Below are 17,461 nucleotides of genomic sequence, written 5' to 3'. Positions count from 1 at the left end.
CAGGACTAAGCCAATTCCAGCAAAATAGTCCAAGCCAAAAGAAAAGGCAAAGCCACTACCGTAAATAGAAATCTGCCATCGATTGAGCGAGCCCGCAGCCAATCACCACTCGAGGAAGCGTCGCGGTGGATGACGCAGGTTCCCCCTCGACCAATCGGAGCGAGTTACTGGGTGTTGACCCCTAGCGAGCCGCATCACCACCTCCTCGTCGTCCGTGGCGGAGGAGTATCCATATAAAAATTAGAGCTGGAGGACCGAGCGGAGTAGTAAAGTCTCCCGTGCTGCTGGGAGGACACGAGCGAGCTGGACGGACTGGGTGGATACTCGACACACACGCACACGCGCACGCACGCACACACAAAAGGAAAGAACAGCCTGGAACAAACAAGAAAAAAAAACGAGAGACAGCTGCTGAAAAGCTGTCGTCGATTTCCATGTAAGTATCCGCTCATGTCAGCTGAGTATCAGCTCGAAATACTACTGTATTATCCGTGTATTTATCTAGTTAAAAGGGTCGAGTAGTTTTGAAAACATTTTTTTTTATTTTAGAAAATAGCGTCGTCATCGTGTGTTCGTATCTGTGACGCTTTATCAGCGCTGGACTGATAAGCAGCTGCTCGAGCTACATATTAACAGCGAAGCTAAACTACTTTAGCTTCGATGGCTGAGCTTTTAAACGACACTTTTTTTCAGATCCACCGTGTTTTTTTCTGTGTTTTAGCGACAGTTGAAGGGCTTCTTTTTTTTTTTACTGGAGGGGAGACGAGAGGCGATTATGTAATAGTCGGTTTTTTTTCTCTCGATACATGCAAATCTTTAACGCTCTGGTCATGCAAATGATAAATCCTGGTGGCCATTGACAACAGAGGTCAGTGATCTGTCACACCCCCGCCAGAACACACACACACTAACACACACTCACACACACACCGCTGACAGCGAGTCCAGCGTTTATTTATATCTGTTGATCTTGTTTAGCTGAGCTGCAGCAGCAGAGCCTCCTGTGTCTGAAAATATGGTAACCATGAATATTTCTCCTCCTCCCCCTTTTTCTTCCCCCTTTTTTTTTTTTTTAGGATCCAAATCCCACGACCAGAAAGAATACACTTGATCAGTTTTATCACTGTGGAGATTTTCGACGCACTCAAATCGACGCCCCCGAAGCAGCTATGCAGCTTGAAATCCAAGTAGCACTCAACTTTATTATTTCATATTTGTACAACAAGCTCCCTCGGCGGCGTGTCAACATCTTCGGAGAGGAGCTGGAGAGGCAGCTGAAGAAGAAGTATGAGGGACACTGGTATCCGGACAAGCCATATAAAGGTTCAGGGTTCAGGTGCATCCATGTAGGGGAGAAGGTGGATCTGGTGGTGGAGCAGGCGGCCAAAGAGAGCGGCCTTGACATCGAAGACGTCAAGAATAACCTCCCTCAGGACCTCAGCGTGTGGATCGACCCTTTCGAGGTCTCCTATCAGATCGGGGAGAAGGGAGCGGTCAAGGTGCTATACGTGGACGATAACAACGAGAACGGATCCGATCTCGACAAGGAGATCAAGAACAGCTTTAACCCGGAGGCCCAGGTCTTCATGCCCATCAGCGATCCCGTCGGGGCCTCCTCCGAGTCCAGTTCCCCGTCCCCTCCGTTCGGGCAGTCGGCCGCCGTCAGCCCCTCCTTCATGCCTCGCTCCGCCCAGCCTTTAACTTTTACCACTGCCACCTTCGCCGCCACCAAGTTCGGCTCAACCAAGATGAAGAGCAACGGCCGGAGCAACAATGCTAACGGCGCGAGCAGCGGCGGCGGCAGCAGCAGCAGCAGCAAGGTCGCCCGCACCTCCCCGACCAACAGCCTGGGTCTGAATGTCAACACCTTGCTGAAGCAGAAAGCCATCTCCACCTCCATGCACTCGCTGTATGGGCTGGGCCTGGGTCAGCAGCAGAAGGCGTCCGCCCTATCCCCCAATGCCAAGGAGTTTGTTTTCCCGAGCCTGCAGGGTCAGGCCAGCCCGGGGGCGACGACGTTCCCCGCCGAGAACTCCCTCGGACTCAGCTCCCTGCCGTACAGCAACGTCTTCGACGTGTTCGCGGCGTACGGAAGCCTCAACGACAAGTCCCTCATGGATGGCCTGAACTCCAGTCTGAGCAACATGCAGTATTCAAACCAGCAATTCCAGCCAGTGATGGCGAACTAAACTCACCGCGAAGACGCTATTTATGAATGATGGTGGCTCAAAGAGAATGGAAAAACATACCCCACACACACACACACACACGTCGGACGACATGGGAGAGATCCTCGGTAAAATAACTGGACTGGTGTCAGACAGCTCAGATGTTAGAGGGTCATGGCGTGGACCTTTTGGCTGGAGGAGGACTAAGAATCTTCACACATGATGTCTGGTCAGTTGAACGCATGTGCCCAAGGGTGCTCTGGCCGTTTTTTCTTCTGAAAGCTTTTTGTACAAACACGTCCGAGCTCGGTTACGTCAAAATAACATCGATCATTGTTTTTCTTTTTCCTTTTTGCCAACCAAGCACAATTTTTTTACTACGTTATAAAATACTCAAAAAGAAAAAAAAAGACAAAAAAAGTGAAGACGATTATCTTCAAGTTTTGGCCTCTTACAGTATTTTACAGGCGGTAAGACGAGGCTGGTTTTTATGAATTGGCACTACTAAGAGGGGTTACTTTTCTAATCGTATAATTTAATTTAGTACAGAGTTTGTAATATATCAGAGTATATATTGTTTAAATGACATGGTGTTGCATTTCTATCTTTTTACTACTCCAGTGATCTGTGATGGCTGCAGCAGCTTTTCCTCATTTTGTTATTTTTTTAAAAGAAAAATGTTGAAGAATTCATCTTTCAAAGAGAAATAATATTCTAAAGATTGTGTACAGAATATTCCTTTAGTGGTGGAACTTGAGTGTAGGAATATTTTCTTGTTTTGCTGAGAGATGAATTGTATTTTCTGTTAAGATTTTGCTATACTTCGGACAAAATGTAATCGTATGAATATTAATTTTGTACCTACATTGTGCAATACTTGATAAAGTATAACAAAAATATTTTGGGTCAGTGTCTTACATGTCAAGAGGGACTGAAATAGTTTATATTGTTAAGTTTGTATTAAATGCTTAAAAATGATATGCTTGTCTTTATTTTTTTTAATTTCATATTTGCACCCTGCTCTTTTTAATAAAATAAACTGCAGTTGTACATGGTGTGTCGATGACCGACTTTTTTGTTCCTCGCTCTGGTCGATAGCAAACCAGCAGCAGACTGGTTGGGTAACGGCTTCTAGAGCAGATAATAGTGGTCACATGGTGGGATTTTGCTCCTGTGTGCGCACTCGTCTGTGTGGCAACTCACCTGCAGGTCATGGAAGCTCATGTACTGTAAACTCTGGACGTGTTGTGGCTTTCCACAGAGGTTTAATGACTCCGGGGAGGAGCCGAGCGACGCACAACTCCACTGAAAAGATTAAACCAACCTTTATTCCCCTAGTATAGAAGACCTTGAATGTCTCTATGGCCAGTAAATGATAGTTGTTGCCTGAAGCTGTCGGTTGGAATCCCAAGATCAAACATGTATCGTTCTGTTTGCCAACTTGCCCTATAACGCCCTGAGGCGCGCAACTATTTAAAGAACCCAATGAGTCATTTTGTGGCTGATTTAACACACTTTAGGTGTGGAACAAGGCCAAAAGTATATAAGCTACAAAAGTTAATTAGTGAAACTTAGTAGTTTTCAAAGTAAATGTCCAACTTGCCATTAACCAGGATGTCATTAAGCCATCGTACTGTGGTATCTAACTAGCAACCAGCTATTTAAACCTGCCATTAGAGTTGACAAGTAGATACTTCTGATCATGGGTCAGCTACTGGTCACGCCTACGCTCCCTGAAGATGATTCAAAGCCTACATTTATGTCTAAAAATATGACGGGTTTCTGGATTAACGCCATGACGCATAAGTCGTGTATCAGGTTTCTGAAGTCTGATCCGGTTTCTTGGTCATGTGACTTGAATGAAACAAACAAAAGGGGACAGTCAGGAATGACATCCCAGGTGTGTTTCTGTAAGACCAACTCCCTTCTTCGCAATTCAACCTGACTCGTGGCCAAAGAAAAACCCAAACATTATGACACTGGTGTTGCTGCTGCCAATAAAAGCAACTGCATAGTGTGTCTATTATCAATTTAAACCCATGCTTTTATTGGCATGTAAACAATAGTCGATTCTAGGGTCCCTTAGGTTTCCCTCATTTCCAGAGGCATTATGTTCGAGACGAACAGGTCTTTCTTCATATTTATCAATTTTTCAAAATTACTTTACAAAATGTAGAATAACACACTACAAAGAGTGTACCTACGTAAGAACATTTCACAAAGTAAGCACTTTGTCCATTGACTCGTAAAACAAATTCCAATTTCTTTTTAAACATATTGATGTTGCTAAACCTCTTGGCACATATTTAAAAGTTATTTTTCATGTTTAGTCACTATAAATATTTAAAAATATACTGTATAACAATAACCAAGATTTACAGGTCATACATATTTCCCAATAATCTGATGCCTACTTCCACAACCATTTCCCAAACAATATGTATTATCTTTACCTTTATAGATGTATTATCTACAGTACATGTATTGTTGTTTTGTTTTTTTAAATCTCTAAATACCCTAAAAATAAATAAAACAAAATTTGAGAAAAGAGTAAAAGTATTAATGAATCTCAAAGGGTCTTAAAACACAATCTTAAATTACTTGAATGAATCAATATGTTTTATATATATATATATATATATATACATATATATATATATATGTATATATATATATATATTATGTTAATATTTCATATACATTGTGGCTCAGGTTTATTGTTTGATCAGAACCTCAGTTTTTTCCGTTAAAAACTGTAGAAAATACTGAAAGACAGAGTACAATGGTGACTGTTGTACTTCTCCGTTTACATTTAATTATCTTTTACATCAATACTTCAGTCATGTATATTTCATCAGCGGCTTATCTTCGACTGGGTTGCTAGGTAACCAGGCTGAACATGCCTGGACAAACTCTTAAAGGTAACCTATCGACATTCTTAAAGATTAAACACCTTGGACTCCAACTGCAAGTGTTTAATCAGCCTTTCACCCGATCACAACAATGACTACCTCAGTTCAGTGGATTACTTTCTGTCACCTTGAATTCATTACACAGAGAAGCCATGAACGGGGATACAAATACAAAGCTTGTGGCTTCTGGCTCAGCTCAGTGTTCTCCAGAAAGGGACAATAAACCAAAGTCTACTTTACGCAACTCAGGCTTACAAGCACTTATGAAGTAACACACGTGAGATTCACCCTCACGGTGTTGTTGCTATGTTGTGATTCGGTTCACACTAAGTCTGTGTTGTGTGGTCACATGTTGGAAAAGTCACATAAATACCACACGCATCACGTCAGAGATTCTTGTGTTTCTATAGTTGCTCTGTCAGAAGAGGAAAACAGAAGTGACTCCTGCTGGTGGAGGGTCAACATGTCTGGGCAAGATCCCAGAATATAAAGTCTCGTAGCCACGGACTTATTTTCGTTTGACGCCAACATTAGTTACAGACAAAACATTGTCGTAATTAATTACATGAACAAATCTCCTTGGGCGAGGTGTTGACTCACCTTGTTGTGGTCGGTGGATACGCTTGTGATGCTAATACAAAACTGCTCATTAGAACATTGTGTTTGGAAGAAAATAATAATAGACATTGTCATAAAACATCTCCTCAGGAGGCGGCTGGTGGGTGTTCAGACAATATATACTGACTATACTGATCATGTAGGACTAAATAAATATACTGTTTCGCGTTAGGACCAGAATGAAAAAGGAAGTCATGAATTATGAACTTAATTTTTGGGTAGTTAGTACTGCACTTTCATATTAAAAGTTCAAGAATAATAATCAACAACTTGTTATGAAAACTTCCAGGTAAAACATTGTATTTTCAATGAAAAATTAAAATATTTTTACAGTAAAATGTAGTACCAAGTCAATATCCTAACCTTAAAATAAGCAAGCAAGATATTATTATTTGTAAAGCTGCTTTCTCAGCCCAGGGTCACAAAGCACTTAAACAAGCGAAAACAATACACAGTCCTGACAAATTATTTTTGTTGTAAATTAAAATTGATTTTACCGTAATTTAACAGTAGAGGTGTTTTTTTTCACAGTGCAACAACAACAACAACAACAACAATGTTTGGGAAAAGGTTAGAATAAATACTTAAATTATTAAATAATAAAAACCAAACTATTTTTTAATAATGCCACATGTATCTTACTCTAATGTTCTCCTCATGCTTTGTAGGTTGTCCCAACTATCCAGGGTCACAGTATCTTGACTTGGCGGGAATTTTATCAAGTAAAAGAAGAAGTCACTTTAGTGGCACTTATCCAACTAAATTCAGAATAAATGGTGAACATTGCATTAATTGTAGCAGAGACAACGGCCTGAAGCTGTGAAACCTATAATTAATTTTGATGTAATATATTAATGTTGTGTATAAAGAGAGAGAGAGTAAATAGGCTGGTACAAGCTTTAATTGTTGTATAAAATTATTCTCCCTGCATCACTGACACTTATCTGGGTTAAGTTAATCCAACAAAATGTATGTCTGAATCTTTACTCTACCCATGAATTATAGTTGAGTGGACTTCACTCATAGGCATCAAGAGCTTACATGGTTTATCAAGAACGAGTCTTGATGAACATGTGGGTATCAAGTTAGCACCTGATGCTCATACTTGAGTTTGGAATGTTCAGAATGGCTGTAACATTTCCAAAGCTTGAGCTCAGAGATTCCGTCACATTAGCAGGAAATCCAACAGGGGTTCAGACTAATGTTATATAAACAAAAATATACTTTGTACTGCTGATAATCAACTGAACTTTTCTGGACCCCTTTTTTTTGCCTGAGGGACGCCCACTGAGTAGCACCTTTTTATTTCTGTGGACCAGGCTGCTGTCACTGAGGACCGAGTCACTTTCAAGGACTGCTGGAGTTGTTCTATACACAGCAACAACCCAAACCCAAGCTTTATCTTTTTTGCCCGACTACCAGTCCAGCCCTGTTACCCTAAAGGTCAAATTACCAACAATTTCTACTCACCCTCATGGCGAATAAGGGTTGGGATTATTTTCAGAGTAATCGAGTTATTGGAGTTAAAGCCAAAAATGAAAATCGATTTAAATACAGTGACTGGAGCTCAGTTATTTTCGTTTTTTCGTCTTTATCTGTGTCTAAAAAGACACTTAAAAACATCCAAATACCTCCGTGGTGCTCGTCTATAACGTCCATCTTGTGTTGAAGCCTCCACATTGGAAATAGTTGTAAAAATAAATTAAACAAGTCTATATTTTAAGTTTGTTTGTAGTGGAAGATCCCAGTCTCAGCCTAAAGTCTTTCTTTATTGAAAATGTGCATAGTTTAGGACGATAGCAGCTTCTTCTACAAACAAACTTGAAATATAGAACAATTCCTCGTGTCGTGGCTTCAATACAAGATGGACATTACAGACGAGCACCACAGAGGTATTTGGATGTTTTTAAGTGTATTTTTGGAGGAAGTTGAAGACGAAGACAACTGAGCTTTAGTCACTACATTAAAATGTCATTTTTTTGCCTCTAAAAAGGGACAGATTACTCTGACCAACCATTACTCGACATGAGGGGGGAGTAGAAAATAAGAGGAATTTGAATTTGGGGTAATCCGAGCCTTTAAGAGCTATTCTATATTATAGCCAGAAAACTAGTGGCATAAATCACAGGGTAAGGGACCCCCTTACGCTTGACTTTCAAATATATCGAAGCACTCTGGGCATGGACTTTTAAAAAAGATGTTATCTGAAGTAGACCGTCTACTGACCTCCCCAACCCCTCTCAACAGGTCATGCTACTAGGACACTGTTTCTGCCACTGAAAGTGTGAGAGCTTAGGAATAGTATTCGAAAACAAAAACATTAAGGCGGGGCGCCGTTTTGTTTTCCTCGAGACCCTGAAGAAAACAACAACCCCTAACGGGTCCGGCCGGAGTCACCGCTGAAGGTTGCAGCATTGTAAGGGTGTTTCACACTTCAGCAGGTTTATAAATAGACCTTTGCAGGGTTTCTGCGTCACTGGAGGAGAATCCTCGCCTCCCACACCCACGCAGCTGACTCGCAGCAAGGACGTGTATACAAATACAGCGTGGAACAATCCTGTCACGCATCAGCGGCCGCTGTGATGTAACAGCCAACGCAGACAGATGATTGGAGGGCGGGCCGTGCGGAGGCGCTCCCATGTCACTGGCATGAGGAGGAGCCCGAGTGACGCCAGAGCCGTGAAGGAGGATGTAGCCATGACAACACCATTCCTTCACCTTGTAATAAAAGTAATGGTTCGCTGACGCAGCGAGGTGGAGGAACTGAGGAGAATATACCGCAGATGCTTTCCCATTATTATCGACGATTGAACACGTCGCCATGACAGAGGGATGGATGGAGGGGCAGATCACCCAGAAGATGGACATACATTTTATGTTTCTTGTCTCCTCCACGCCCAAGAGGTTTCTGGGAAAGAACAAAAATATTCTCTTTTATGGAGCTGAGAGTCGATGTTGTTTACATCTAGTTTGTGAGTCGATGATCTGAGCTTTGACTGTAAACAACAACAACACACTGAAGAGTTAGTAGAAATGAATAGTAAAATATAGTAATATCTAAAATATTTCATGTAGTAAACATAATGAATTACTGTAGATAAACAAACACAACATACCTTTAAGTGTTACATTCTCAAATATAGAAAACACACGATCTGTGAAAATGAAAATAGTAAAAATGAAAATTTTTACCATTTTATCAACTACTTGTCATGTTAAATTTAAGGAAAAACACTGGTTGTTTTTTTCTAGCCATACAATTGTATTTTTGAGGGTAAAAGATTAAATTAATAATGAAATTCCAAGTGTAAAATCAACATCATGTCAAATTAGCCGTAAAACTTTTTTTTAAATGTAAAAAGTACATTTGTTACAATAACATGTTGCATTTAGCACATTTCTTAACTTTAAAATAAGCAGTATCGATAATTTTTTTTTTACAGGAAATGGAAAAAATAATTTAAACGATTTTCATCGAGTACAGCTGTTGGTATTTTATCATAAGTACAACTTGAATTTACAACAACAATGTTTGGGAAAAAGTGAGAATAAGGGTCAAATTGGAGTTTGGTTACATTTCATATCTGTATTATAGTAATGCTTCTGCAGAATATGCTTATTTAAAAAAAAAAAAGTTTTAAAGCAACAGTATTTTTTAAATAATTCCACTTGTATCTTTTATGAAAGATAATTATTATTATTATCTCCTTTAATATACATCCTATTACATCTTTCCTCGTGCAGAAAACTGCAATTTCAATCAAAAATGTAGATGGTAAAAATGGCCAAATTAGCTGCTTCTTCAATACGATAAGAAGTTATCATTATACTGTATGTAATTTGAAAGTTGTTTTTGTGATTCTTTTTTTGCAGCTACTTTCCTAAAGTGGATCCACAATGTCGTCCCAGTTACATAGGGTGAAAAGTGGTGTGGTTCTGGACGGGTTCATCATAAACACATGTAGGGACTATGCAAGAAGCCATGCTGGACTCAAACCTAAAACCCTCTGGTTTGAGAAGATGACCTGGTTAGATTTAAGAAAGCTCTTCAGTGCATCAGAAGTTTGATCACGTCCTTGACAAGATTTCAGCGAGTGAAATGGTATATATACTGCAACATGCTCCCGCCTGTGCTTGAACAAACACAACAAAAAATGGAAGAATTCTCAGCAGCAGAACTTTATAACATGGTTGTTTATCCAGGTCTCATCGCTCTCCCCACGGTCCAGGAAGCTTCTCTTGTATGATGATCCCCCACCATGTAATTTCATCTCTGTGGTCCCATGGAGCTCTCTGACCATGATGCTTTGCTCTAATAATAGAACACCGGCTGCTCTCTAATGTGTTTGCGTGGAAGTGTTTTTACCTCTGCACTGTAGAGATAAGGCTCCCCCTCACACACACACACACACACACCGGGACACCTTCAGCCCGTGACAACAACTGCGATTGTGCCCATAATTGATACAGAACCAGAGATACCACATGAAGCGGAACAGACCTTTAAACCATCTAAGTTGATGCAGAATTTCTCCTGTGTGTCCTGCCAGGAGACTGTTGGCTCTAAATGCAGCATCAAGGTAAGTTGAAGGCAGCCCACATCCTATTATTAGCACTGGACACCAGAACATTCTGTGTAACTCAATCTGCACAGTCAAGAGCTCAGAGGCTCTTTCACGGATTGGACCCACTGAACACGGGCAGCAGAATCAATGCCATTTATCAAGTTTCCTTTTTTTTTTTCCAAAACTGTTCTGAATTCGGCGACACAAATGTAATTAGGAACTTGACATACGATAAGATAAAACTCTAGTCAACAAGAAAAGTAAAGATAAAGATTAAAAAAGAGTTTAGTTAGTTTAGAGTATAGTTTAGTATTATTATTCATCATTGTTGTATAGTTATTGTATAATTATTGTGTTATTATAATATAATTTTTTTGTTTTGTTTTTTTCACTGTATGATTAATCTAACATGTATTTGTTTTAAAAGCTAGAAGACAGAAGATATCTTTATTTTTTCCACATCAAGCCTCTTTTAGTTTAGGTTATCTTGTGTATTTTTTCCTCAAAAACCATGAACCTCGTTGTAAGTCAATATCGATGTAATACAAAGTATTGTCTTTTACCCAGAAATTCCCATAGAGAGAGGATTAAAAGGTTAGCTTTAGCCGCTGTGCTAACTTGTTGTCATGGTACTAAGATGAGCAAAGAAGTCGAGGATTCACATGATTTGGTTAATAATTGGAAATAGTTTAAAAGGGTTACTTATTCGTTTAGCTACTAATGCTTTTGTCAACATCCTCTGATAGTAAGTAAGTAAGTAATGGTTATTTCTAAAGTGCCTATCTAGGCCAGGGTGACAAAGTGTGATAGTGTCATCACCAGAACCAACCATCAACTTCCTACCTAAAATGTATTAGAATTAATTGTATTTTGATTGGATTTGTATCAGCCCTGTTTCACCTAAAAACAAACATACCAGTCTTAATAACGACCAGCGAAAGTAAAACAAATTAGCTTGCACTTTGCAATCTACCATATACATTATATTTGTGTGTGTCTATCCCCTTTTCTCCATCTTTCTATATAACTATCGAAAAAAATGTAGGTAGAAAAATAAACCCTAACCCTAACCCTAACCCCAACCCTAACCCTAACTCTAACCCTAACCCCAACCCTAAACCTTACCCTTACTCTAACCCTATCCCTATCCCTATCCCTATCCCTAACCCTAACCCTAACCCTAACCCTAATCCTAACTCTATCCCTAACCCTAACCCTAACCCCAACCCTAACCCTAACCCTATCCCTAACCCTAACCCTAACTCTAACCCTAACCCCAACCCCAACCATAACCCTAACCCTAACCCTAACCCTAACCCTATCCCTATCCCTAACCCTAACCCTAACCCTAACCCTAACCCTAACCCTAATCCTTACTCTATCCCTAACCCTAAGGTTAGCTTTAGCCGCTGTGCTAACTTGTTGTCATGGTACTAAGATGAGCAAAGAAGTCGAGGATTCACATGATTTGGTTAATAATTGGAAATAGTTTAAAAGGGTTATTTATTCGTTTAGCTACTAATGCTTTTGTCAACATCCTCTGATAGTAAGTAAGTAAGTAATGGTTATTTCTAAAGTGCCTATCTAGGCCAGGGTGACAAAGTGTGATAGTGTCATCACCAGAACCAACCATCAACTTCCTACCTAAAATGTATTAGAATTAATTGTATTTTGATTGGATTTGTATCAGCCCTGTTTCACCTAAAAACAAACATACCAGTCTTAATAACGACCAGCGAAAGTAAAACAAATTAGCTTGCACTTTGCAATCTACCATATACATTATATTTGTGTGTGTCTATCCCCTTTTCTCCATCTTTCTATATAACTATCGAAAAAAATGTAGGTAGAAAAATAAACCCTAACCCTAACCCCAACCCTAACCCTAACTCTAACCCTAACCCCAACCCTAAACCTTACCCTTACTCTAACCCTATCCCTATCCCTATCCCTATCCCTAACCCTAACCCTAACCCTAACCCTAACCCTAATCCTAACTCTATCCCTAACCCTAACCCTAACCCCAACCCTAACCCTAACCCTATCCCTAACCCTAACCCTAACTCTAACCCTAACCCCAACCCCAACCATAACCCTAACCCTAACCCTAACCCTAACCCTATCCCTATCCCTAACCCTAACCCTAACCCTAACCCTAACCCTAACCCTAATCCTTACTCTATCCCTAACCCTAACCCTAACCCCAACCCTAACCCTAACCCAATTTAAATCAAAAGATATATATGATGGTTAATCCAAATGGGTTCCTGCAAATCTTAAAACTATTTTGGTTTTCTGGTCAGTGGCCACAAAGCTGGTTAAAAACCCAACATTCATTGGTAAACAGCAACATCGAGTTCATGTATCATTAAGATTCAAAATAAATATCCTTAATAAAATTAATATTTTACACCTTTGATCAGGTCATTTCATAGCACTTGGTTTTCTTAAACCACGATGCAACACTGACATTTATGCTCATCATCCTATTATCACACAATATTTGAGGAATTTCATGTTTATTATTTAAAAGCGAACCTGCAAGCTTTTGGACTTCAAAGCTGAAAAGCACAAGAAAACTTTTTTTTTTTCATGCCTCACATCAAAGTAGCTCTTGCACACTCAGAATTCCCTTCAGCAGCTATGAAGAACCAGCTCCGTGCTTTCTGAAGCTATAAATATTTTACCAGCCCAGAGAGTAAATGCCATTCTGATGTCCTACACAATATTCAGCGAAAGGTCAAGGTGGAATGGAAAGATTGACATCTATGCAGCGGTTAGGGGTCCTCCAGAAGAAGCACTGCTGGGAAATCTGTCGAGAGAAGTAACATCAGCCTCGGATCATAGCTCGCGGGTCGATACTTTTTTAACCGCCATTGAGAGCCTCTCTCTTGCACTATTGACCTGTTTGATGGTGCTGTGGAACGGCAAAGGAAACTTATCTTTGGAACTTTTGTCGGATTTAACTGAGCTCACGTCCTCAATGATCCTGGCAAGTTTAATAAATCCTGTTGAGGCACAAGTACTCTCGATGGGGGTTTTAAATCCACGTGTCCAAAACCTTGCTCAAGGATAGACAAAGAGAGAAGAAACATTTGCTCAATCGCTTCAACTGCTTCTTTAGATTTCAGTGGCTAACGGTAATACTGATTTTCTCTTCCTAAAATCATTATTTTAAGGAACTGATACCTTCTGGCTTACTTTTTACATTAGTTTGTTGCACTTCCTTATGTTTCCATATTATACATCTTTCTTTTTATTGATTTGTATTCTCTTGTGTTTGTCAAGCACAGTGATGTGCACTTTAATTTAATCACAATTCGTAGATACAACATTTAGATCTAATATCTGATGTCAAATGTCAGTCCAAAGTTTACCAAATTCTGAATATAGAAATATAAATAAATCATGTTTTTCTACTTGAAACAACCATCCAGAACGGTTGGGTCAGCTGAGTTCGTTGAAATTTTTACAAGCAAACTGAAAATCTTAACCATTTTTCTGACCATGTTTTAATGGATCTAATTTATCAGAATCAGACATTTTTATTGCCAGTTTTGTGAACACAACGCCCAAAATCTCTGTGGTGGCATAGCAGAATAAAAGAAATATAAATTGAATAAAAACAGATATGGTTAATTAAAATAAACCAAAATGTATTAACATAAAATTACATATAAATAATTAATAAAAAATACTTTAAATTAAATAGTATTGCGGATCTGGAAAGACGATGGAGAGAAAGAGTTCTTGAACCATTGTGAAGTTATTGTCAATATTATTTAATGCTCTTATTTTTAAATCATATTCTCATCCAATTAAATAATCTGAGTTGGTTTGAACAGGCTGAAAGTCTACGACAGTTTTTGATTTTCCATTCTTCCTAATCATTTTGAGTGTCATTTTGTGAAGAATGCTTTATAGTTTTGAATGAACAAAGGTCTCAAATGTCATATTTGAGACTCCTGATAGTTAACTTTGCAAATACAAAAGAACACATTTTAAAACATAGTAATTGTGGTGTCAATGTTTAGTTTAGTTTATTTATTTAAAAGGACAATGTTTCTGTTTCTATTTTAGTTTTTTGTTAATTATCCAGATGTACATTTTTTTTAACAAACAAGTAATTTTCCCATTTTCTTCTATCCTGTAAACTTCAAATACATCTCTCATTTCTTGAGGCATTATAAACAAATACAAACAGATCAGATTATCATAAAGGTAATGAGTAATTTACGTTGTGCAGTGAAGTACTACTCAAATAACAGCCAGAGAGTTCTACTGACGGTTCAATTTGAAACCCATCATCACAGTACAATATCAAGTCATATCAAATGTTACATATCGGGCTTTAAAAGATGGTTTAAAATTCCATTATAACAAGCACAGCACTATTCTACAACTCTACGTGTTGTTCACTCCTTCAGTCCACAGATAAACTTGTGATTATTTCTTCAACACACACACAAAGGACCTTTTCTTTTCAACAGCTGATGTATCGATGTCTCTCGGATTTCTGCGCTAATGAGCACAAGCGAAACACATCGTTTCTCCACCGAGGCGATGAAAGAAAGAACTCACTGACTGTATGTGATGAAGCCGGATTCACTGTTCGTCAGCCTGAATCATTTCTTGCTTCCACCTTGTTACGCTGCAAAAAAAGAATTTGGACAGCACGTGTTGTAACACCTGCCGGCTTTCCAGAGTCTTTGCTGACGCCAGATGTGCAGCTCTTTGATGGTTCACTTGTTTACTACCACCTCTCCTTCTCTCTGGAGCTCTGTCCACCTTTTATTTACTGCATTAGCACCAAAGTGGTTGCTGGGTTTGATATGGATGTGGATAGTATAAATATAATCTCACGGATGGAAAGGTTCGGATTTCGACTTGTTTTGCTCCCGCTACCTCCTGAGAGGCTCTCAGGTCAGCGCTGAGATGATTTTCTTCTCACAGGTTCTCAGCCTGCTGTGTGGGATCAACTCAGCTCCAAGTTTTGAAACTCAACTTCACTGGCTCTTGGTGAAACCTATTAAAACTTGTTCTGGTTACACGTGCCAGCAACTTGTTAACGAAAACCTAGAGTTATATTTTAGTTATTTAAATAGTGACTTTGCTTATGGTTCATTAAATTGTTGCATGGAAACAGGCTGGATTCTTATATGCTGCACAAACTCAACAACTCTGTTTTAAAAAACAACATTTATTGTATGTCCCTTTTATTTTTTAATCAGAGATCATTGTATTAGAAACAAGACAACATGATATAGCATTGGTAAGCATTAATTAAGGTGATACTTTGCCCAAAATTCCGATTTAACTAATTTTCTACTCATGTCAACTAAGATTTAGGATTATTTTCAGAGTAATCTGTCTGTTTTTGGAGTTATAGGCAAAGATGTTTTCTGAATTAGGCTCCATTTTCTTCCAAAAAGACACACTTAAACACATAAATATACCTCCATACTACTCGTCTGTAATGTCCCTCTTGTTTTGAGACTTTGACAAGAGGAATTTCAATGGTCAGTAATGAAACAAGTCTATATTTTAAGCTTTTTTGTAGCAGAAGCTAACATGCTACACAGACAGTAAACACTTATTCCTGTGTCTACTGTCACTACTACACACACACAAAATAAAATAGATGACAAAGAGTTTCTATAGTGATTAGTGGAAGCGCTAATTTATTTAAAAATTAATTGTTACTCTATCATGGACTCACTTTTATGCAGACTGCTACAGAATTAAAAATATAATTTTAAACTGGCCTATGGTGGGCTAGTCTTTTGGGGACCATGGTTGGTGACCCCTGCTCTAAATCATGTGACAAAAAAGGAAGCACATTTTATTTCCCCATTGGTGACTTATCATCGCACCATAAGTGGAAAAGCAAGATGCAAACTGTAGCGTCTTTACTGTGTATCACTAACAACTTAATCATCCAACTGTCATGGTTGTATTGAGGTTTTATTACGGGTTGATAAATATCAACAGTTATGTTCTTTTAGTTTTGTTATTTGATGCACAATATAAGTCTTTACTTGTCTGATGTATTTGTGTCTTAATGCTCACACCCGTTTCTTTTCAAATGTTTCTGTCATCAAATATTTAATTTCAGTTTTTTTTTAGAAAATCCTGGGGAACATCTAGAAATGCTTCTGTCATTATATATCCTGTAAAATCACCTTGAAGTGAAACATTTTTTGACCCTAACTATTAAAACATTGAAGCCACAATGACCTGAAAGTCTCTGCTTTTACCTCAATGTCGATCAATTCCTAACACTGTCATAACTTTTTTTGTCGTTTTTATGTGTCTTAGCTTTGCGCGTGAAGGGTTTGTGAGTGTTTTGTGTCTTTCTGTGAATTATCTTAATAAAAACAAAACAAATACTGATTGATTTGCCATTTTGTAAATGTAGAATTTAAAAGTTTTACAAGCAGTTTCTGTTATATGTAACATGACTCAAATACTGAAACAAAATAGTCGTTTTCCAAACAAGATTCATGGATATTAACTAACTTTCTTAACTAAAAACAAGATGCTGACCGAGCCACTTCACAAAAAGTTAATTTGCAATGCAAAAAAAGGATTGTTGTCAAACACAGGGGACACCATGTTTGTTAAGTCATGGCAGCACGGTTTCCTGCACCACCTGTACTTGTCTAATCTTCTGCTGCGTCACAGTTTACTTTGGCGACAACCGACGCTGACCGTCTCGGTGACGGCGACATCCGCCGCGACAAATTGGGATGAGGCTTTTGAAATTGCATAACTTCTTCTTGCTCAGCTTTATCTGGCGGCTGCAGAGTTTCAAAGGCTGCCGGCGGAGTGGCGAACAAAGCAGCACAGTGGAAACGTAAAGCTCTCAGTGTGACTGTGTGGATCTTTGCTTTAAGAATCTCATTACCGGATCAAGTCTTTCATCCCGGGGTTGAAAGCAGCAGCTCAGCCGACAGCAGCGGTCGAGCAGACAGAAAGTACCAATAGATGAAGGGACGTAGATCAGAGGCAGCCGGCGCAGGGAAAACAGAGAGGAGAGGTTAATAAAAAGAAGGGAACCCTGTGCAGGTGCCACAGACATCAGGGAGTCAGAGCAGGGAAAACTGACTCTGCACGTTGGCTTTTGCAAAATACCAGTTTCTCTTTTCTTAATCTCCCAGTTTGCTTTATCTCCGCTGTCCTACTCCGAGATCACGTT

General features: G+C 39.1%; 1 protein-coding gene across 1 annotated transcript; it reads left to right on the top strand.

The window, feature by feature from the left end:
• The first annotated feature begins 268 nt into the window (after positions 1 to 268).
• Positions 269 to 3,223, top strand: LOC148077057 (protein Tob1-like). The gene is made up of 2 exons (XM_087794026.1): positions 269 to 436; positions 1,077 to 3,223. The coding sequence occupies exon 2, from the start codon at positions 1,170 to 1,172 to the stop codon at positions 2,187 to 2,189; it is 1,020 nt and encodes a 339-aa protein (XP_087650152.1). The 5' UTR covers positions 269 to 436; positions 1,077 to 1,169; the 3' UTR covers positions 2,190 to 3,223.
• The last annotated feature ends 14,238 nt before the right edge of the window (positions 3,224 to 17,461 follow it).

The sequence above is a fragment of the Callionymus lyra genome, chromosome 6, assembly GCF_982586985.1.
Source record: "Callionymus lyra chromosome 6, fCalLyr1.hap1.1, whole genome shotgun sequence".
Taxonomy (NCBI): domain Eukaryota; kingdom Metazoa; phylum Chordata; class Actinopteri; order Syngnathiformes; family Callionymidae; genus Callionymus; species Callionymus lyra.
Note: the sequence above shows the minus strand (reverse complement) of the source record. Positions and strands in the feature narration are given on the sequence as shown.

Coding starts and splice junctions, on each gene's coding strand:
- LOC148077057 (XM_087794026.1), top strand. CDS start 1,170: ATGCAGCTTGAAATCCAAGTAGCACTCAACTTTATTATTTCATATTTG.